This window comes from Pongo pygmaeus, chromosome 5 (genome assembly GCF_028885625.2).
Source record: "Pongo pygmaeus isolate AG05252 chromosome 5, NHGRI_mPonPyg2-v2.0_pri, whole genome shotgun sequence".
Classification (NCBI taxonomy): Eukaryota; Metazoa; Chordata; class Mammalia; order Primates; family Hominidae; genus Pongo; species Pongo pygmaeus.
Window position 1 is genome coordinate 3,140,027 of NC_072378.2, and position 21,712 is coordinate 3,161,738.

Sequence of the window (21,712 nt, forward strand, 5' to 3'; positions counted from 1 at the left end):
GGTTGAGGACCACTGGCAAAGAACTTTCTAATCTTTGGGGTCCGTCTGAACCCTTTTTGTTCATCCAGAGGCAAAAGTCTTGCATTGAGCCAGCAGCAGGCAAGTGAAGGTAGTGACCCTGGCCAGGATGGAAAGGCACATCGGAGGAGTGAGTCTGTGGTTCCGGGTGCTTCCCTCCTTTCCAGACTCTCCGTGCTAACCTTGAGGCCCCGGCCAGCCTCATCGCAGCTTGCAAAGCTGAGTGGACACCTCTCTAGGAATATAATAGCGAGTGACACAAAATCAGGGCTATGGAGAGAAGAGTTTGGTATAAATACTTTATTAAAGAAATATTGTCATTTTCGTTAAAAAATACTACATTAGAGAAGAGAGTTTTGGGTTACCAGTCTTTCCTCACAGAATCACAGTGTAAGATATTCATTTTTTGACGTCTCTAGGAACCTTCAGGCCACGGATCAGCAGAACATAAACGAACAAGGGAAAAAAATTCCTCTTAATTTTACTGATGGCCCCCCGTCTCTCAGGTGGTCTGAGAGTGGCACTTGGTAAACAGTTTGTGTTTAATCCAGCCTCTGCCTCTGACTACCTTTAAGACCAGGACTCGAAGCAGAGTGAGAGGCCTCCCTCCACCCACCTCAGGGCGAGTGAAGACACAGCTTACAGAGGCATTAAAAGTAGTGACGCAGTGAGGTCTGAATGAACACGGAGGATTTTATTACTCATCATTAATGGTAGTGAAATGCCCTTCGGTGGATACCATCAGGTGAGGTAGGGAAGACATTCCAGAGGAAATCTGTCAATGGGGCAACATTTTTATTTCTGTACATTTACATACAAATTTTCCCCAAAGGTACAACAGATGCGACACCATGCAGACACGCAGCTGTGAACGACAGTTCAGAACTCAGCGTAAGCTTGTGCTATGAACGAGCACCGTCAGAGAATACCCACCCACACGTACAGAAACACAGTTTTTATATTACAACCTCAAGGACAGAGGGAGGGAAGTGTTCGCCGCTAGACGTGACACACCATACTGCTTTTGCAAAACACACGGGACATGAAAGCGAGGTGGTGCCTTCTAGACGAGAGGACAGTTGTAGTGTGGGCCTCCCCCGCACATGCGATACCTCGGGCCGGGCGGTGTGATGTCACAGGCCCACTTATGGCACTTGCAGTTTGGGATTGCTCATTTGGCTCTAGGAAGTGGTGGTGTCTGAGTGCGATACTTCCCTTACGAGGTTTGTTTTGTTTTCTTTCAGTTCTGTAGCCAAACCAGTTTACCAGCTCATCTTCCAGATGCAGGTGATCTTACTCTCAGTAAACAAAAACATTTAACATTTTTCCTGTTTCTCTTGGGTGGTAATAGTTAGGGTATTTGATAAGAGTTTGACTTCAGGAAAAGAACAAAGTGAAGAAATGTTCAGCTCCGTCTCAGGTGTTCACATCTGTGCATAACTTTTATTGAAAGGCTGACAGGGTAGGCTAGCAGAATGCAGGGGTGTGTGGAGGAGAGTAGCAGGGGGTGGGAGGGTCAAGTTGAAACAGTAGGTGCCTGCGAAGGGGTCTCCCTATTAGCCAGGAAGGGAACAGCACAGAGGGGTTCAAGCGTGACAGACTGCTGGGAAGTGGGCAGCCGTAGCAGCCTCCCCTGCGGAGCCAGGCGGGCCCAGATGCGTATCAGGCTTGGGTGAGTCCTGCCACCTTGCTCACTTGGTACCAGATTTCCCCGGGCTGTGCTCACAGGGAAGTGTTGCTGCTCTGGCAACATTTCATAAAGGTGTTCCTCGACAGCTTCAGATATCCCTAGGCTGAAGCTGCCACAGAACAGGCACCCAGCCTCCTCCTGAGGCTGCCCTGGGAGGAGAGCTGTGGGACTGCCTCGCTGGCTGAGAGACATCACCTGCTGACTGTCGGCAAGTCAGCCTCACTCACACCCGCTGGACTCTGGTCCCAAGAGCCCAGGCCTCAAAGCTAGCCTCTTTTCCAGTCATTGATGGATTAGTCCTGATGGCTGAAGTGCTGAGCACTGTCTTTGTTGGACCAGTTTTTTTATTGTCATTTGAGGTGGAGATCAGAGATCATGACGAGAAGTGTGTGAGTGCTGTCCCTTGCCACCAACTTCCTAGAGATTTCAGGCAGCACGCTACAGCTTCAATTTCCGGGGGAAAAAAAAAAGTTTACACGACCAGTGTGAGACTGCTCACAACTTTCATCACTTAGCATATCCTTCCACAACACAGTACAGTACGTGGACTGCAGGTTGGCCTGGTGCTGAGGGTGATGGGTGCAGATGTACACCTGTCCAGGTGCAGGCTCAGGGGCCTCGCTGGATCCTTCCCACCTTCCCCAACTGCCTACTGGCCTGGCTACTGGATAGGTCCTATTCTGTACGTAATGGGGGTTTGTCGACAGGTGGCTTTGTAGCAAGTACTCCAAAAAAGGTAAAAGGAATTTCACAAGTTTGGCACGCAAAGGCTGCACAGATCTAAAGAAAGGCCTTTGTAAAGGTGAATGCAAACTAATGTTGAAACATGGAAATGTGACTTTAACAAAGAGGGAAGGTGAGGATGAGCTGGATATGGAGCAAGTGGAGGCGGGGAGAGGCCGGCCAGACAGCCTCCCTTCCTGGGTATCTCAAGATCCCAGGTGTCAGCGTGGTCCAGCCACTGGAAACACAGGGCCATGAGTCTGCTTGCCCCTTGCTGTGTCTTTACACATCACCAGGCTCTTACTGATGTGTGGACCGTATGTGGAGGAGACATGAGTGGCGACAGCAAGCAGCAGGCCAGGTGGAAAGCTGGAAGGGGAGAAGGTCAACCCCTTTTCTGCCCTGTGAATTCTAGCAACTGTCGGTTGGAAGTCACTTCATTGTCTCACCCAGGCCTGAGACCACAATTTCCCTGGAAGGACACAGCCCATGGCAAAGACATGCTTCGAGAAGGGATGAGTTGGACAATCCCAGTAAGAAGCCAGGCTGTCCAGAAAAGCTGGTGCCCAAGTTGCTACAAAGTGGTGCCTGCCCTTGCCAAGGAAGCTGTCTCTTAGTGGCCTTGGGTGTCCTACAAGTTTCCTCGGAAAATGCCAAGAGGAAACCTCCACTTTCTGGAGTGAAACGAGGAACACGAAGAGACCCCTGAAGGTCGAGGCAGGGGCAGCGTTGAGCTTTGGTGAGTTATTGCTTTCTTTCAATTTGTCTTGATGCCTTCGAGAGGCTGGAGGTCATTTGGACTCACCTATGAGGAATCTCCGCTCCCTGCCCGAAGCCCCACCTCTGTGCTAAGCGAGTGACTAAAAGCAGGAAGCTGGCCCAGGAAGGCAGGCATGAGGGGGCCCAGCTCCTGCGGGTGCTCCCTGGAGTGATGTCTGAGGTGACAGCCATCCAAGCTGGTGATCTTCTTCATGGTGTGTGCTCGAGGTGTGGGTGACGGGCGCATGTGTGTGGAGGGCAGCCCTTCTGTAGATTTGCCTCTGCCATCTTTTTGAGTTATTTTCTAATTGTTTGTAGCTTAGAAAGTAGCCATGTTTTCAAGTAGCGCTGGCACAACAGTTGGCTGTGCACGAGGGACTTTTCTGCTGGAGCCAATCTAGGAGAGGAGGAATAAAAACGAGCACATCTCAGGCCTCGATGCATCTGTTAGCTGTGTACTCACAAAGCTGTGGCGATATGACCGCTGCTCAATTAAGATTTCTGGTGAAATGTTTAAGCTTTTTCTCCAAGAGCTTCCAGCGTCAAGTACAAAAGGATGATCCTGAAGGAAAGATGAAGCTGGTTTTAATGGCGTCTGTGAGCTGCTTTCCCTGCACACGGAACAGAAGCTCTTACCTTACAAACAGAAAGGGAAAAAGGACCTTAAAAAACCATACACAGACTCTCTAGCAAAAGCCAAATTCATGTATATTTCACTCTGTCTAAAATGCAGTCCTGGAAACATTCCGCGGTCCTGTCCTGCCTCTGCACACAGGCAGGCAGCCTGGGGGGCTCCTGGGTGCTGCCAGGAGCCATGTCCCGTCTCCCCAGAGGGACCGGCCATGGCCGTGGTCACTGCGGCATCTTCCCAGAACGACTGCGTCTCGCTGCCGAGGGAGGTGATTCCATTTGTGATCAGTGAGCGGGAGAGGGAATAAAGTGCTTCTCGTAAAAATGACCAAAATAAATACACACATTTAACGGCAGAAAAGTCTTGGAAGGGTTATTTCCAAAGAGTTTGTCTCCTCCGACCCGCGCTCCTTGGACTTTTGGAAAGACAGGATTTCCCCACACCACTTGAGAGGCTCAGCTTGGCTGAGGCAGCTTTCCCACCCCTGGCTGCGTGTTCGGTCCCTGGTCTGTAAACCTGTGCCCAAGCTGCCCCAGACCCTGGAGCCCCGGGTTCCGCAGGCTGGGCTACATGGCCTTCATGCCGTTGGCCGTGGCACCCTCGGGCAGTGTGTCACCCGCAGCTGCGGCATCGTGGAGGCCCGAGTAGTCCTTGAGCTCGGCGTTGGTGAGCAGCAGGGGCTGCTCCCCCTTCTTGTGTGGCAGCAGCGGCTGGCGCGTGTAGTGCTCCCCGTTGGAAATGTTCTCAGGCAGGTTCTGGTCCCTGCTCTCGGGCAGCAGGAGGATGCAGATGATGCAAATAAGCGTGCAGCAGGCAAAGATGATGTGGTGCAGGAAGTAGCCTTTCTGGTTGTGCAGCTCAATGATGGGTGCCGTCAGCATGCCGAAGCCCGCGCTGGCCAGCACAAGTCCCAGCCCGCCGCACCTGCAGGGGGAGGGAAGCACAGGGAGAGCTGCCGTGGGCTAGTGGGCCGGATCCTGGGAAAGCTCGGGGTGGACCAGGAAGCCACCTCTGCGGGGGCCCTGCTGCCCTGGGCACTGCCCAGTATACCCCAACCTCACACATCCCGTATCACCAGCACCCCGGCTCCCCGACCTCACACATCCCATATCACCAGCACCCCGGCTGTATCTCTGTGCAGGGCCACTCTAAGGCAGTGACTGTTTTTCCTCATCAATTCAAAAGCTTTTACTTAATTTATCTTTTTCTTTAATCTGATTCCTATTTTTATTGTTTTTTCAGGGCTGGGGGACCACGAGAACTTTATTTTGAAAGGCAGCTTTATATAATACTACTGTAAATAGGAAGTTGGTATTACTTGCCATAAGTAATAAACAAGGAAAAACAAAAGGGAATGAAATTATGCCATTTCCTGAAGGCCTGGGGGATTACCAAAGGTTAAAGAGGATACTAAGGACATATCAGCAGGAACAGAGACTTTCTCTTTGTCATAACTGGAGAGATTGCAAGATACTTTAAAAGAGTAGTTTCCTCACTGAGGTGATGGCCTATGTGTCTCCTAAAATTGCTTACATACCACCGTTGGAAACGGTCCCATCTCTGAGGATTGTGCCTGAAGGGTCCCGCAAATGAAGCTGTGCACTGACAGAGGAACTCGCTGCAGCTCTGAGCTCAGGACAACCAAAGTCCAGAAGGCCAGCCATTGATCTCCACTCCCTGCCTTGTACGGGAGCAGCCAAGAGTCCCAGGGATTAGTAGATACACAAAACTTACAGAACCCCCTATCCCTCAAACCTCTCCACTTTGACCTAAAAACACATTACTGGGACAAAGGTGTTCTGTGGCCCCTGAGAAAGCAGTGCTGTGCCAGGCTGCACTCAGGTGGCAGGCCAGGCTAGAGAGGGCTGCCTGGTCCCCAGTTCTGGGGCCTCATTGAAGGGGGCAGGCAGAGGTGGCCTTGTCTCGAGGAAGGGGGAGTGGAGTTGTCTGCCTTGCTCCACGGCAGCAGGCAGACTGGTCCTTTGGTTTGGGGAAGCTTTCTAATGGGGTTGCTTAATTGTTAAGCACCCCCTTGAAGTGAAGAGACCTTTGTCCTTGGAACTGCTGAGGCTGAGTGGGCTGAAAGGGAGGTCCCTGCAACAGGTAGGAGGCAGGTAGATGACTCCAGCTCTTGACTAGTCTGTGGTTCTCTTGGTTGGCACTATAGGTAGCTCCTAACTCACCAAAAGACTGTCCTACAAGGTCACAAGACACAAGATCAACATACAAAAGTCAATTATATGTCTACATGCTAGCAACACCCAAAAATGAAGTTAAGAAAATTCCCTTCACAATAACATCCAATGAATAAAATGTTTAGAAATAAATAACAAAGGAATGCAAGACCTGTATGCTGAGAAAGATAAAACATTGCTGAGAGAAAATTAAAAAGATAAAAATAAATGGAGTGACATTCCATGTTAATGAATTAGAAGACTAAATATTGTAAAGATGGTAATTCTTCCCAAATTGATCTATACATTCCACATAATCCCTATCAAAATTCCAGGTGACTTTTTTTTTTTTTTTTAAGAAAACAGTGAACCGATCCTAAAATTTATGTGGAAATGCAAAACACTCAGAGTAGTCAAAAACAATTTTGGAAAAGAACAAAGTTAGAAGGCTTGCCTTCCCAGTTTCAAAACTATAAAGCCATACTACTTAAGGCAGTTTGGTGTTGGTGTATGTATCAATAGAGCAATGGAACAGAACTGGGGGTTCAGAAACTAACCTTCATATTTATGGTCAACTGACTGTAGATGGAGGCAAATCCAGTGAGGGGGAAGGGATAGTTTTTTCAACAGGTGGTGCTGGGACAACAGGATATTCACGTGCAAAAGAATGATGCTGGACCCTTCACATCATGTAAAAAAATGAACTCAAAATGGATAATAAAATCTAAGTGCTTAACTTAGCTCAAACCATAACGCTTCTAGAAGAAAACGAGAAAAGCTTTATGACCTTGGCTTAGGCAAAGATTTCTTACACATCAAAAGTAGGATCCATAAAAGAAAAAGCTGATCAATTGGACTTCATTAGGATTAAAAACTCTTACCCTTCAAAAGATACATGTTTAAGAAAAGAAAAAGACCATAGACTGGGAGAAAATATTCGTGAAGCATATATCAGATAAAGGACTTGTAACCAGAATATATAAAGAACTCTTTTTTTTTTTGAGAGTCTCTGTCGCACAGGCTGGAGTGTAGTGGCATGATCTCAGCTCACTGCAAGCTGTGCCTTCCAGGTTCATGCCATTCTCCTGCCTCAGCCTCCTGAGTAGCTGGGACTATAGGCGCGTGCCACCATGCCCAGCTAATTTTTGTACTTTTAGTAGAGTCGGGGTTTCGCTGTGTTAGCCAGGATGGTCTCGATCTCCTGACCTCGTGATCCACCTGCCTTGGCCTCCCAAAGTGTTGGGATTACAGGCATGAGCCACCACGCCACTCTTATAACTCAAAGAAGACAGATAATCCAGTAAAAAGATGGGCAGGCCAGACACAGTGGCTCATGCCCAAGGAGGCTTGGGCAGGGGTGACCTGGGCAGGGAGGATGGGAGTCCCAGGGTTCCCAGGTGGCCCTCGTAAACCAGATATACACAGGTCTATGCTAGTAACCCCAGGAAGATTCGCAGATTTGGAGCCTTTTTCTCAGAATGCAATGGAAGAATGGTGATTGTGTATGTCTGCGTGTGTTGGGGGTTTTTGTCCTGTTCTATAACAGAATAAGAGAAGACACTTCTCTCTCCCTTCTCTCCCTCTAATGTAGAAATGACTGCCTCTCTGTAGGTTGCAGTCCGCCCATCTGCATCCACCATGGGCACAGGGCTTGGGGGCACAAGGGCAGCCTTGCCAGGCTTGCAGCCCTAGGGGATAAAGAGTCGCTGGATTCTTCCCTTTCCCAGCTCCTTCCTGTCCAGCGCATGACCAAGTCCTCAGGGCCTCCACTCCAGGCCGCCTGGGTCTGCGTTCCTCCCTGGCGCATCTTCTGCACCCCCTGGACTTTGTTTCCTCACCATTGCCAAACCGATTTTCCTCGAACACAGAGCTAATCATGTCATCTGGCTGCTGAGAGTCCTCCAATGGCTCCCTCCTGCCTGCAAAGTGATGCACAGGTCCTGGGGGCCCCACCCACCTCTTCCTCCTGTCCTCTGCCTTTCAGTCCCAATACTCATGGCACCGGGGTCCCTCAGCTCTGTCCGGTGCTCACTCTGTGAAGCTGGCCTATGCTGGCTCACTCAGCCGAGCTCCCACAGGCTACCTGGGTAGGGCGCCGTCTGTGCACTTCTCGAGGAAGGAGATGCCTTCCGGTACAGGGTTTTCGTTAATGTTTATTCCATTAGATGATTGTCAAGACCGGGGCATCAGCCATTAGCCTTCAAGCCTTGAGTAAACCCACATACAAAGAACCAGCCCAAAGTGAGCTACAGAACAGACTTTTGCTGCCACAAAGGTGTGAGTGCAGTGGCTGGGAGCAGGAGTGCCGGAGCCCATGAGCCTGGGCTAGAATCCTGGCCCCTCGCCCACCAGCTTCACCTCCCGAAGCCTCGGTCTGCGTCTATAAAACGGGGATGAGAAAAGCTCCAACGTCCAAGTGCGGTGGAGGTTAAAGCACAAATGTGACTAGCATGGGGACAAGAAGATCCGTGGATTGATTGGTTCCAGGTGGCATCCATTGAGTGCCGGGGAGGGGCCACCCAAGTCTTTCAGGGTCTAGGGGGCAGCTGGGCGTAGGAGGAAGCAGAGCTGGAGAGGTTCAAGAACTGGGAGGCGAACAGGATGAGCCTCTCCCATGGGCCTAAAGCCTCCCGGCATGACATGGAGTCCTAAAAGTTGGCAGAGGGGGCTGTGCCACTGGGACCCTTCTCCACCCTGGCCTTCCTCTCAGTGAGGCACCAAGCTATGCAAACACTGCCTCCTCAAGCTGCTTCACACCCGCTCACCCTCACCCTTCCGGGAACCTCTGCCCCTGCTCCCCGAGCCCTAGGAATCCTGCCTCACCTCCTCCCGCCGCTGTGCACTTGCCAAACACGCATCCCCTCTAGAGCCACTATGTGTGGGGCTCCAGGCCACATCCTGGGACTCCCCAGTCCCGTCCACCCTTCTGAGTCCAGACTGAGCAGGCTCTCTTGGGCACTCCCCCTGCATCCTCAGGACACTTGTGTAGCCTGAAGACACATTCGCGTTGCGTGTCTGTGTGTCTAATAGACACCAGATGTTTCCAGGGCAGGACCAGGCTCCACTCCGTGTGCTGTCACCAGCACCTGCCCAGCCACTGAGACCTGGCTGGCACCTGGGCATCTACTCAGCGCTATAGTCGGATTTCTAGACTGGCCCTAGTAATTCCCACCCTGTGTCTTGAGTGTGTGCTGGGCCTCAAGGTACAAGGTACAAATAACTTACTTTTTAGCAATCAAATTTACGGCCAGGATAGTGAGATGTTCTTTCCACAACAAGGTTCCCAAAGGCGGATTCTAGCAGACTCTTGCTAGCTTTGACGAAGCGAGCTGCCTTGTGACTGTGGTCCCTATGGCCAGTGGCCAGCGAGGAGCTGAGGCTGCCAGCCCCACAGCCTGTGAGGAAAGAGCCTACCAGTGCCTGACTTGGTTTAGTGGTGGACCCTACCCACTGATGGTAGCCTCTGAGAGACCTGGAGCAGAGGACCCAGCCAGGCCGTGCCCAGACTCTGGAGCCATGGAAACCATGAGATGGTGGATGCATGCTACTTCAGGCCCCTGTGTTTTGGAGCGATTGGTTATGCAGCAATAGAAAACCAAGATACTCGGTGAGTGACAGATTCCCCTGCCTTAGCCACGGAGCGAGACTGACAGCCACCTCTCATGGAGGCTGTGACAGGCATCAGTACTTTATATTAGAAAGCCCTTCCCAGGGAGAGGCTGAAAGAGTTGCAGGAATAGCCGCACCACTGTGCTTCTGGGCCTCGAGGATATGGATGAGGAAGAGCAAGAATTTGGGGGATGTCTCCCAGATACTCACACTCTTTCCAGGCTGAGGGTCCCAGACCACTGTTCAAAGACACTCTGCATCTTTCTGTCAGTATTTGTTCATGTGCCTGTCACCTTACTAGTCTCTGAGCCCTTCAAGGGCAAGAATTATTTTCTGGAACATCAACAGGCACGTGTTGTTTGTGCTTAATAAATACTGGATGCTTGTGGATCACACTGGCTTCCTGGATAGGAAGGTCAGCTCACCCAGGTGAATGGGACAGGTTAAATATAGATGATCACTGCAATGAGCAATAAGACCAAATCCTTCTGTAAGATGAAGACTGAACACCTACAATAGCCAATTAAGTCTTTCTGGTAGACCTGGCTCTTTCAGGAAGCCACAGGGCATATCAGATGCTAGGGATAATGGACATGATTTTAACGGGAACATCATTTTCTCGGAAACCTCCCAGGTTTCTGCCTGACCTTCCTGGCACTAAATGTGGACGGCACTGACAAGCAGCGAGAGGACTCCCCTTACTCACACGGGAGTCACATACAGGAGGGCAGAGTACAGACCCCCAGGAGGGGTGGGCACAGGGCCACTGTTAAAGGGCAAACTGCATGGAACAAAAGCCTTGCATTGTGCCTGGTGAACCACATCATTCTGATTTATCTTGTTAACTGTGCCAAATGAAATGAAATATATTTAATTTGCAGATCATTAGAAAAACGTCTACCTATATGTTTATGTGTATACATAATATGCAACAAATGTACACATGCATATATATAATATGGAATATATCTTTTAATTTTTTTCTGTGGAAGCAATTCTCTGGTTTTCTATCAAAGATTCCTTGACATGGCTGGGCATGGTGGCTCATGTGCCTGTAATCCCAGCACTTTGGGAGGCTGAGACGGGCAGATCACAAGGTCAGGAGATCGAGACCATTGTGGCCAACATGGTGAAACCCCGTCTCTACTAAAAATACAAAAATTAGCTGGGCGTGGTGGCGGGTGCCTGTAATCCCAGCTGCTTGGCAGGCTGAGGCAGGAGAATTGCTTGAACCAGGGAGCTGGAGATTGCAGTGAGCCGAGATCATGCCGCTGCACTCCAGCAAGGTGACAGAGCAAGACTCCGTCTCAAAAAAAAAAAAAAAAAGATTCCTTGACATTATTCAGTATGATTAGGAAAAATTTTGGCAGAAGTTGGTATGCCATTTTTGGCTTCGTTTTTTTTCTCTCTTGAAATGTCAGAGAAAGAGATTTTACATCCTTGGTTTTAAGGTGTTGGGTTCCTTTCCTGCCCCTGAAATGTGGGCTCTGCCAGTGCCTTTTTTGCTTTTCTCCAGGTTGTCACTAGAGGGCATCATACGCCCGTGTTTACAAGTCAGAGCTGCTTGATTTACGGACAGAGGAGAACCGAGGGCACGCACTGCCTCCTTGTGCTTTAGGAGCACAAAATTGTAATATCCACGGGATATCTTTATTTTACTAGCAATAGGATCTCAATAAGGTAGGAAGACTGATATGCAGGCCGACTTCTTACTAGAAATGGCAAACTTCATTGAATGAAGGATTCCAGAATCAAATTGCTGTTAGCCACGTGAACGTTACCATCTCACATTGAAACACCGGAGGCGAGCCTCCCATTCCAGCTCCTCTTTTATATTACTTAATGTGACTTGACTACATTTCTGTGAAGTTGAGGATGAGCAAATATTTGTACCATTTTTTACAGAAATAAATACAACTGCTGAAGATGCCCAGCGAAGAAGAATAATATGAACCGTCCTGTGCTGAGGCCAGGCCCTTTGCACATGGTCTCCATTCTCCACCCCTGCCTGACAAGGTGCCTGTAGTCAGTTTTGTTTTAAGACAAGGACACTAAAGCCGGCCGAGGGACCCGCCCAAGGCCACACAGGGAGGCGGCCTCAGGATCATGGGCAGCTCCGTCCAGCTCCTTCCCAGGCTCCGGGCCATATCCTCAGCACTGTCCCCTCATCCTGCCCAGCTCCTCAGCGCTCGCACCCCACAGGCGCTGCCGGCATGGGATGCATGCTGGCTTCCTGTCTGCTACTCACTACTTGTTTTCAGATGTCAGACATTTTTAAGACACGACTTTTTTTTTTTTTTTTTTTTTTTGAGATGGCGTCTTGCTCTGTCGCCCAGGCTGGGGTGCAGTGGTGCGATCTCAGCTCACTGCAAGCTCCGCCTCCTGGGTTCACACCATTCTCCTGCCTCAGCCTCCTGAGTAGCTGGGACTACAGGCGCCCGCCACCACGCCCGGCTAATTTTTTTTTTGTATTTTTAGTAGAGACGGGGTTTCACCATGTTAGCCAGGATCGTCTCGATCTCCTGATCTCGTGATCTGCCCGCCTCAGTCTCCCAAAGTGCTGGGATTACAGGCGTGAGCCACCGCGCCCGGCCTTTAAGATACAACTTTTTAAAGAAGTTGAACAGACTCTGATACTCCCTTAAGCCCAGGTCATCCTGGCCCTCAGTGCCTATTCTTGAGGCAGCATTAGAGCGGAAGACAGATGTCAGGGAGTCGTCAGTCAGGGAGGCCCGTCCGACTTAAGACCTAGAAAGGGCCAGGGCTGCTGGAGTGGGCAGAGCAGGAGAAAACAGGCAGGTGTCATGATCACCAGCGCTTGCCTCTTCTCTCACCTGGACCCCTCCGTGAGGGCAAAGGAAGCCTCAGAGCCCACCTGGAGCATCCAGATGGACAGTGGATAGAAAAGAACCGCCCCAGCACAGCCAGCAGCTGCTTCCAGATCCGCCCAGGACCCCAGGCCACTTCTGTCCATGTCAAGCTGGGAGGTGGGTACAGTCAGATAGACTTGCCAAGTCACCCAACTCCCAACGTCTTACAAATGAATCAGAGGAGCTGTGCACTGGCTGATGAGAACCACCACCTGGCCTGGGCCTGAGCGGGTAGCTGGTTCTGTCAACGTGAGGTCTGAACAGAATCTCAGGAAACAATATTTAGTTAACTTGGCCTCTATCATCCTTGGGGCAATAGATTTCTGCAAGCCTTTGTTGCTTTTTGTGGGGGAACAAGTATGAAAAGTATAAAAGCACTTTTTGAACTTTTTGCAGAAAATTTCGTATCCTCATATTTGCTTCCAGGCAGTCCATCCTGGCCCCTTACCCTTTGCTGCCAGAAGGCTTGTCTGTAATAGTGTCCTAGGGAAAGGCTAGTTCTGTGCTAAGAAAGATGGAGCTCATGGGCCCCAGGCCGTCCATCGCGGCTTATCTTGGATTTCTCTTTGTGAAGTGGGGGGATGGTAGCGGAGTCTACTTCCATCCTAGGGCCTCCATGGGAACTGTTCCTCAGTCATTTGTAAGAAAGAGCTGTGGCCTCCCGATGGCACGGGTGAAAAGGGCTCCCAGCGAGAAGAGGGATTTGTCAGGAACGCTAGACATTCTCCCAGCCCGGCCCAGGGACCCCCTTTGGACTTAATTTCCTTTCATCCTCTGCAGGCACAAAAACATCACTAAGGGTCACATATTTTTTCCAGTTTGTCATCTTGGCAAGCTGAATCTGAGAACATGTTTGTTGAATTTCTATCCCCAAATCTTTCCAGGTTTGCATCAAAGAGGAAAAGCATACAGCATTTCCTTCTGTCTAGCTTGCTAAGCCAAATCTAACAGAGAATAATGATCCCTACCAACTGCCAGAGTTAAGGGGTACCCGCTAGCCACCCCCTCCCCCAACAAAATATGCATAATCATGCAAAGGCTGCAGGAGGCCAGCTGGAAACCCAGAAGGTCTGACTGTGGCTTCTGGTCTATTGAAAGACTTGGCTTTGCTGTTTTGTTTGATAAAGGAGGGAAATTTCACTTTCTGTCCTTTAGACAGGGAGTGAGCCTGTGGTCGGCCTGAGGTATCTTGCAACTACAAGCACTAAATAAGCTCCTGACTCATCTCTCCCCTGTGGCTTATGGAGAAGGTAGGGACAGGATGAGTTCCTTGGTGCTTAATCATACAATGCCTTGGCATTTCTGTCCAGGTACCCAGTAGCTGTCAGGCTGGGCCTGTATGATACAGATCCAAGAGAATGAATCAAAGTGCGGACGTGAAGATGCTGTTGTTAGCATGGCTACGGGAAATGTGGAAAGTAAGAAAGTCCACGCACCTGCCTACTTGCTTCCAAAGCCTTCCCCAGCTTAGCCTCCACACAGTCCACCTTGGACTGGAGTGGCCGCTACTGGATTTTCCCAAGGGTGTCATTATGCGGACACCCGGGTTTTGATTCACGGCTGAGCTACTGCCCTTACTCTCAAGTTCTGTTTAACGAAGGCATGTGCATGAGAAATGCTAATGATACTCCTTTAAGAAGTTCAGTGTGGTACAACTCAAGCTCCTCAGTAAGTCACAAACAGTTTAGGAAAATGACTGCAGCTGAGTGATGCCCTTTTGGTGGAGGCATGCCTTTTTATTAACCTATAAGCATGGCAACAGTAAATGGTGTGTAGCACCCATGAACTACGACCCAGGGACAGAGACAGCACCAGGAAGGGGCCAGCCTCACTTTCCGAACTAAAACAAAAGTGGCTGAGCACAAGTTAGTCACACCTTTTAGGGAGGTATGAAATGGCCACAGACTCCACAAGGGCGGGACTGTGCTGCTGTGTTTTCTGGGCCTAGTGTCTGGCGTGCAGTGGGCTCTCCATCTGTGTTTCTTACATGAGTCAGTGATCTCCCTCGCTGGGCTTTCTCTCTTTGGATTCATGACATCAGCTTCTCAGGTCAGTATTAAATAGGGCTCTTTTGGCCTGGCAGGGTGGCTCACGCCTGTAATCCTAGCACTTTGGGAGGCCAGGGCGGGGGGATCACCTGAGGTCAGGAGTTCGAGACCAGCCTGGCCAACCTGGTGAAACCGCGTCTCTACTAAAAATGTAAAAATTAGCCAGGCGTGGTGGTGCACACCTATAATCCCAGCTACTCTTGGAGGCTGAGGCAGGAGAATCGCCTGAACCTGGGAGGCAGAGGTTGCAGTGAGCCAAGATCATGCCATTGTACTCCAGGCTAGGCAACAAGAGTGAAACTCCATCTCAGGGTTGGGGGGGTGGGGGTAGGCTCTTTCTACTTTTTAAAACATTTTGCAATAGCTGTGCCGTGAGGTCTCTTAACAGAGCTGGCGGCACAGGTTCTGGTGGAAGTGCGGCATAAGTGATCCGCTGAACTCCCCCCCTTGCCAGACACTCAGACACTGACATATTTCCTGCACCCAGAGTAGCTCCCTGTTCCCCCTTCCTCCTGCTGCTGCCTGGACAGGACCCCAGGGCCAGATTCTCTGTGACTCTTGGGCGCCTCGGGGTTGGGTACCACAGCCACCTCGGCTGTGAACCACGAAGCTGATGTGTCCAGAGCCAGAGACAGAGCTGACGCTGGTTAATCCCACACCAGCCTGGAGCCAGGGACTCGTCTTTGATTTCCGAGAAGCCGGCGTCCCCCGGGGTGTCTCCCATGACGCACCTTATCACCGTCGGGGTGATCTCCGCACAGAAGAACACGCTGAGGCTCCCCACCGCATGGGAGGCGAACATGCCCACGATGGAAAACGCGATGGAAAATTTGTCCTTGACGCTGTCACTCATCCCTGGGGGAAGGTCAGAAGAAGGTGGTGAGGGAAGAGAGGAAGCCAGGCCAGGGGCCGCACAGCACAGCTCCTCCCCAGTGTCCAGCGCGCGGCATGGATGGGTATGCAGTTCCCTCTGGGGACCAAGCAGCACCTCAAGGACTAGAAGCCCAATGCCCCTGCAGTGGGTTTTGTGGGGCTTCTATGAGTCCCTGTGCGTCAAGCATGCTGGAGCTCATGGTGGCCTCTATTGGAATTCCTCAGCCGGGAGCCATGCCTGGTGGGAGGGCAGGCTGGCGTGTCCCTGGTGCCACAGCAACATCCCTGTGCCCTGGCCTACATTTGCTCCAGTCAGGTCTGATGTGCCCAACGTGTGGGACAGGGTAGCTGAGTCAGGGTTGATTTAAGGAAACAAAAACTCAAGCCACAGAATTTATGGGCCCAGAAGGCAACTGTTCAACCCATCGAAGCCCTCGTAAATGGCACCGGAGACCAACCTCGCGCCAGGACAGGGTCTGGCACAGTGCACGGGCATGCTGTCAGGACCACACAGCTGGGGCTCAGCTCAGCTCCCCCAAGGCTGCATAGAGGGCAAGCACTCCCCAGCGACACGGGCGAGGGCTGGGGTGGGCAGGCCAGGTGGGTGCAGCAGCAGCTTTGAGGTGCAGGGCGGCACTCTGCTGTCCCCATGGCTGGAGGATAGCAAGCTTACATGAGTCAAAGGGGGACAGCGGCTTCCCCTGGCAGCACAGACAGCCGGGCCCCAGCACTCCCGGGCTTTCTCCCCCCACCCAGACGCCGTCCATAAGACAAAGCATGTTGGCGCCGGGCCAGGGCCTGTGCTGAGCCTGGTGCCAGGGGAAGGAGCGGGGGCATGCGTGCCAAGCAGCACACAAACAGGGAAGCACCAGTCGCTCTTTCTAGAGGCAAGAGGGAGAATACAAATGTATCCGTATAGTGTCCAACCTACGGCCAACTTCAGCTGCAGTTCTTGGAGGGCAAGGGGGAGAAAGAGAGGAAATGGAAACCACAGGTCTGTGAGTCTTCGAGAAAACACCCATTTAGATATAATACAAGATGAGGAAGCACAGCCCACGTGCTTGGGACTCACCTGAGTCTGGGTGCTGGCTGTACTTTCCAATCACTGGGCCCGCAGACATGATCACACCCACACGGACAAGGGCCAAGCAAGTGAGGAGAGAGGAGAGAGCACATTAGGTGTGGAGTTAGCCTAGCGTGTTCCCGTGCGACTTGGTTCAAGCAAACTCCCTTCCGTGTCTGGGATGGCGCTGGCCGCCGGGGCAGTGGAATTCATACTGCACTAAACAAAGATCTTTTTGTTAGGAAGAAAGGAGTGAGACCCCACTGGCCTCAGAGCCTGAGGAGAAAATGGAACTTTCACAGTGAGACCCTAGCAGGTGCAAAGGATGAGCTTCCTTGCACATAAAGTGACCCACAGGTCACTGCGGCCTGCACTCAAGCAGCGTCAAGCGCTGTGGGGCACGCCTGCCAGCCTCAGCTCTGCTCCTCACGGCTGCTTGGTGTTCACTTGGGGCTCCTGTGCATTCCTGCTCAGGGCCAAAGGAGCATCGCAACACCCGGCGGCTGAGGCACCCTGCCACTTCCATCCCAACTGTGAGCAGGGCAGAGACTCCCTGGAAGGGCAGCTGGGGAACGGGGATGGAGGGAGACAGGCGCCACGTGTGCATTCCATTAGCTAAGCCTAACAGCGTCTCCCAACAAGGTATAGATTGCATAGCACCTGTCCAAGTTAGAAAGCTGCTCCTGAGTTTGAAGTGAGCCATCTCTAATCCAGGCTGCATGACAAGGCCGCTCTCATCTGGGTGCGGTGGACAGCCCTGGCGTCTAGTTCTGAGACTCCAGGTTCATTTTTCCTTGTAAAGGCAGGGGAGCTCTGTGGGGTCGATGTTCCCAGTGTCCCGAGCCTGTCCCAGGAGGACCATGCCAGAGTGGGAGAAGAGGCTCATCAGTCCTGCCTGTTCATGTCGCGCCCTGGGCCGGCCACGGAGATGCTGTGGTTTGTCCATACACGGGAGTGGGTATTTATTGGTGAGGAGCTATACAGAGCTTGCTGGAAGGACCAGATGGACTCTCTAGCTTTGCCTTATTTATTTTTTTTGAGATGGAGTCTTGCTCTGTCACCCAGGCTGGAGTGCAGTGGCGCGATCTCAGCTTACTGCAACCTCTGCCTCCCAGGTTCAAGCGATTCTTCTGCCTCAGCCTCCCGAGTAGCTGGGACTACAGGCGTGCACCACCAAGCCCAGCTAATTATTTTTTGTATTTTTAGTAGAGACGGGGTTTCACTATATTGGTCAGGCTGCTTTGAACTCCTGATCTCGTGATCTGACCGCCTCAGCCTCCCAAAGTGTTGGGATTACAGGCGTGAGCCACCACATCCGGCCAGATTATTTTTAACCTTTACTGAGAAATTCTTTGGTCCAAAGAGAAGCTGATGAACTCGGGAACATCTGCTGAAAAGCATGGCCCTAATGCAAGGGTGACAAAACAGATTTATTTCCCCCTTAATGTCACTCGAAAGAAACAATCCTTTGTTCTTCGTCATGTGATGAATCACACAGAAGCAGTCTACCTATTAGCGAAGACCCAGCCACCAGGACTCGGAAGGGATCATGGTGTAGCCCCGGCCGGGACAGGGGGAGGAGGGAAGGCCCAGTGCCCTCTAAGGCGGGCTCCACAGATGCTCTCAACTGAAGCTCTGTCCTCCCCAAAGCAGCTCCTTCCAGAGGTAGATTTGAGAGTGGCCAACGGAGTCTTACGCAGCCCTTCAAATGCCCTTGGGGATCTGCCAGCTCCCCTCCCTGCACCCGGCCCACCTCCCTGGCCCACTCACGGTTGAGGAGGCCGAGCTGCAGGAGCGAGGCCAGGGCGGTGAGGATCATGAAGAGCAGCAGCCCTCCCCTGCGCCCGAGGAACCGGACCACCACGCACATGGCCAGGCAGGACACCAGCGCGATGCTGGCCGTGGTATAGTAGTCAGCGTAGAAGTTCTCCAGGAGCGGCACCTTCACCTCGTGGCCCATCATACTTCTGGCAAAGCAGTGGTGGATCCCGTACCCCGTCAGCCTGTGGAGACATACCGAGCGGCGGTGGGTGGGCCGCCCCCACGCCAGGGGCTGCGCCGTCTCCTGGGAGCTCGTGCTGTCAGGTGACCAGGAGATGAAGAAGCAGCTCAAGGTGTCATAGAAAAGCCCGTCATGACCGAACCACGAGCAGGTTACAGAGCAAATGCAAAAGAGGAGACGTGGGAGAAATACGGAATGCCTCTCCCGTGGAGGTCCACGCTCATGCACCTCTACCATGGCTTTAGTAGACAGGTGTGGGCACAAGAGCAGTGAGTCCTTTTAAAACACGCGCTTTCAGGGGAATCCTCCAAGACGAAGCGCTTTCCAGGTACTAACTCAGTTAACCCAGGGCTGCACTCCCAACAGCCACTGCACACCCACTTCACGGGGGCAGGGGGGCAGAGCAGCTCGCACGAGGCTCTTGGCGGGTAAGCGGCAACTCAGAGACGCAGCTTCTCTGGGCACTTAGGGTTCTGCAAGGGTGGAGATCTACCCATACCAGCCTCAACTCCACCCACGCAGCCTGGAGGAGCCAGGCAGAAGCCAGGCCAATGGAAGACATATATATGGTCCTCAGGAAACTCTGTCTTCTTTTTTTGTTTGTTTTTGTTTTTTTGTTGTTTTTTTTTTTTGTTTTTTTGTTTCTTTTTTTGTTTTACCCAAGCTGGAGTGCAGTGGCAAGATCTCAGCTCACTGCAACCTCCCCCTCCCTGGTTCAAGTGATTCTCCTGCTTCAGCTTCCCAAGTACCTGGGATTACAGGCACCCGCCACCATGCCCAGCTAATTTTTGTTATTTTTTGGTAGAGACGGGGTTTCGTCATGTTGGACAGGCTCGTCTCGAACTCCTGACCTCAAGTGATCCGCCTGCCTTGGCTTCCCAAAGTGTTGGGATTACAGGTGTGAGCCACCATGCCTGGCCTCTGTTTTGATTCTTAATTTATCCCTGTTTCCCCTCCACTGCCCTGGGTCAAGCTTCTTTACTGCCCCACACGAGCGTATCAACCTGCTGGAAAAACATGTCTGCCCTGAAAACAGGAACAAAGGCATGGCTGCACCCTCCCAGGGAGGCTGCTGATGGCCATCCATGGGGTGTCTCAGGGCTCTCAGGAACCTTTGGGGTGTGCCTGTGTGTGATGCACCCATGGTGCCTCGAGGGACCCTTGTTCTGTCTGCTCTTGGCATCCATCCCAGAGCCAAAACCTGCCCCCTTCTCTCTCCCAACCACCCTTTCGTGCTTCAGGGAAATCTAAGTCCTTCTCATCTAACCTTGAGAATGCATCAAGGTCAACCCTAACAGACCCCGTCCCTTCCCCATAGGGGGAAGCCACCCCTGGCCATGTGAGTGCCTTTCCTCTTGGGAAATATGCAGAGGACCCAGCCCCCACGCAATGGCTTTATAATCCAGCAACTGATTTGGTTCAGTTCGCCTCTAGAGTTCCTCTTCTGGCCTGCTGAGATAGCAGGGCAATCTTCTACCTTCTTGCTCTGGTAGAAATGAAGTCTCCCCTGACCACAACAGGTCATCTGAAGATAACAGAGCCAGAGAGCTCGGTTCCCCGTCTCCACAAAAAGAGTCATTAAAATGGAAACTCACCATCTTGTCTATGTTAAATTTCGTGTTTTTCCCAACATAAAATTTGGAGAAGCCATTCAACTCCTAATAGTGCCACCAGCTCACCCAGCATCTACCTGAACCAGGCAGCAGCAGGGTGGCCAAGGCTGGGGCCCTGGGCTTGGCCTGGTGTGGCTGTGGCCGGTCCCTGGCCTTGGTCTCTCTCCTGAGCTCCAGGATGAGGCTCTACTGTTGTTTTGGCAGTAGAGCCTCTTGTACCCCTCACAAATCAATTTCAACCCAGAACCCCAATGTGGAGAACTGATGAAATAGAGCTGCTTTGACAGAAAAAGACACGGGGGATGCTTGGCCCTGAGCCCTCACCCTGGGCCTGTCTTTACCTGGTGGCAGCTCGAGACCTTCCACAAATGAGTGCAACACCCCAGGTGACCTCTAACCCAAATGAGTCAAATCCCTCCCCTCTGCCACCTTGGTGACCTCTGACCCTGAACAAGGGACCGCCTTGCACAGTGAGGGCCACTGAGCTCAAGACAGGAGTGACCTTCTAGGTACACACCAAGTCCAGGGACTGGGCTGTGAAGAACCTGTGTGAGTGATGCCCCCAGCCCCTGCAGGACCCAGCAGGCAGGGTGACCTGGGCCGGTGAGGGCCCTGGGAGGAGGTCTGGGCTCACTGGCCTGGCTCAGGGCCACCTGCCTCCACCCGCGGCTGTCCTGGGGCCTCTGGCCAGGCTGGCTGCAGGTTCAGGAAGGGCAGGGCCGGCTAGAGGCAGGGGCCACAGCCAAGGCCTCCTGGGTCTCAAATCCCCTGTCCTGAGACAGTGCCCAGAATTTCCAGCCTTGTAGCATCCCCCGCTGTGCCCCTGAGGAGGTGCGTTCATGTGCATCTTGGTTCCCTGGACCTCACGGGCACGTGGTGGGGAGGCCCTGCTCACAGGATTTACATGCCTGGGCTGGGGGCACCGGCTGCTTGAGGCTTCCGGGAGGGGGAGGTCAATATCTTCTAGCCTGTGTCACTCTTCACACACACCCCCTTAGGATTCCAAGTTCAGCGGGGTGGGGAGCAGGGCCCTGGGCTTCACCGCCGCCCGCCTTCTTCCCTGGCCCCCTCCCGCCTGGCTGGCACTTGTCCTCTGACTCACGAGTTCACACACAGGACCACAATGTTCTTCCACAGATTCCGTGTCCCCACCACCTTCACGATGCAGACCTTCTTGGGCCTCCGGGAAAGCTCCTTCTCCAGCTCTGCAAAGAAACAGACCCTGTGAGCCCTGGGCAGGCCACCCATGGAGGACGGGGCAGCAGCTGCAGTCACAGCCCCGGTTCCCCAGTTCGGGCACCACAGAAGGGAAAGAGGCTTTTTTTTTTTTGCCAGTGGATAGGGTCTAGGTTTCCAGGATAGAAAGGCACTCATAAGACTACAGCTTTTCAGTTCAGGTTTCCCTCGGGTGCCTGAGAGGGCACCAAGGTGCACCGTCAGCAGAAGTTTCCATCACAAACCCTTGTTTTGGAACCAGGCAGAGTGCACACAAATAAACAAACAGTGTCGACTCAGTTCACTTTTGTCTGAGTACAGAGCTCGGCGATGATATTCTAGGTTACCAAGGCCCTCATTAGACCCTGAGCAAATCTAAACACGCAGTTCTTTTCTGTACACTCTGCATCCGCCTGTGTCACCC

General features: G+C 52.1%; 1 protein-coding gene and 1 long non-coding RNA gene across 8 annotated transcripts in view; one reads left to right on the forward strand and one right to left on the reverse strand.

Annotated features, from left to right (window-relative positions):
- Positions 1-303: 303 nt before the first annotated feature.
- The window catches only part of SLC22A23 (solute carrier family 22 member 23), a 187,993-nt gene continuing 166,584 nt past the window's right edge, over positions 304-21,712 (reverse strand). For 4 of the 7 annotated variants that reach the window (XM_054491067.2, XM_063665774.1, XM_054491069.2 and 1 more), the window contains 5 exons: positions 21,176-21,278; positions 18,229-18,461; positions 16,468-16,500; positions 15,254-15,377; positions 304-4,745 (listed from right to left, as the gene is read on the reverse strand). In XM_054491067.2, the coding sequence (XP_054347042.1) occupies positions 4,388-4,745; positions 15,254-15,377; positions 16,468-16,500; positions 18,229-18,461; positions 21,176-21,278 (851 nt within the window). In that variant the 3' untranslated portion in view covers positions 304-4,387. Of the gene's footprint in view, positions 4,746-15,253; positions 15,378-16,219; positions 17,864-18,228; positions 18,462-21,175; positions 21,279-21,712 lie in introns of those variants that run through there. The other 3 variants (XM_054491066.2, XM_063665773.1, XM_063665775.1) reach the window with 2 other exon arrangements.
- LOC134739683 (uncharacterized) lies at positions 9,276-14,672 on the forward strand. The gene is made up of 2 exons (XR_010126552.1): positions 9,276-9,602; positions 11,510-14,672. It is a non-coding gene; the product is annotated as an uncharacterized LOC134739683 (long non-coding RNA).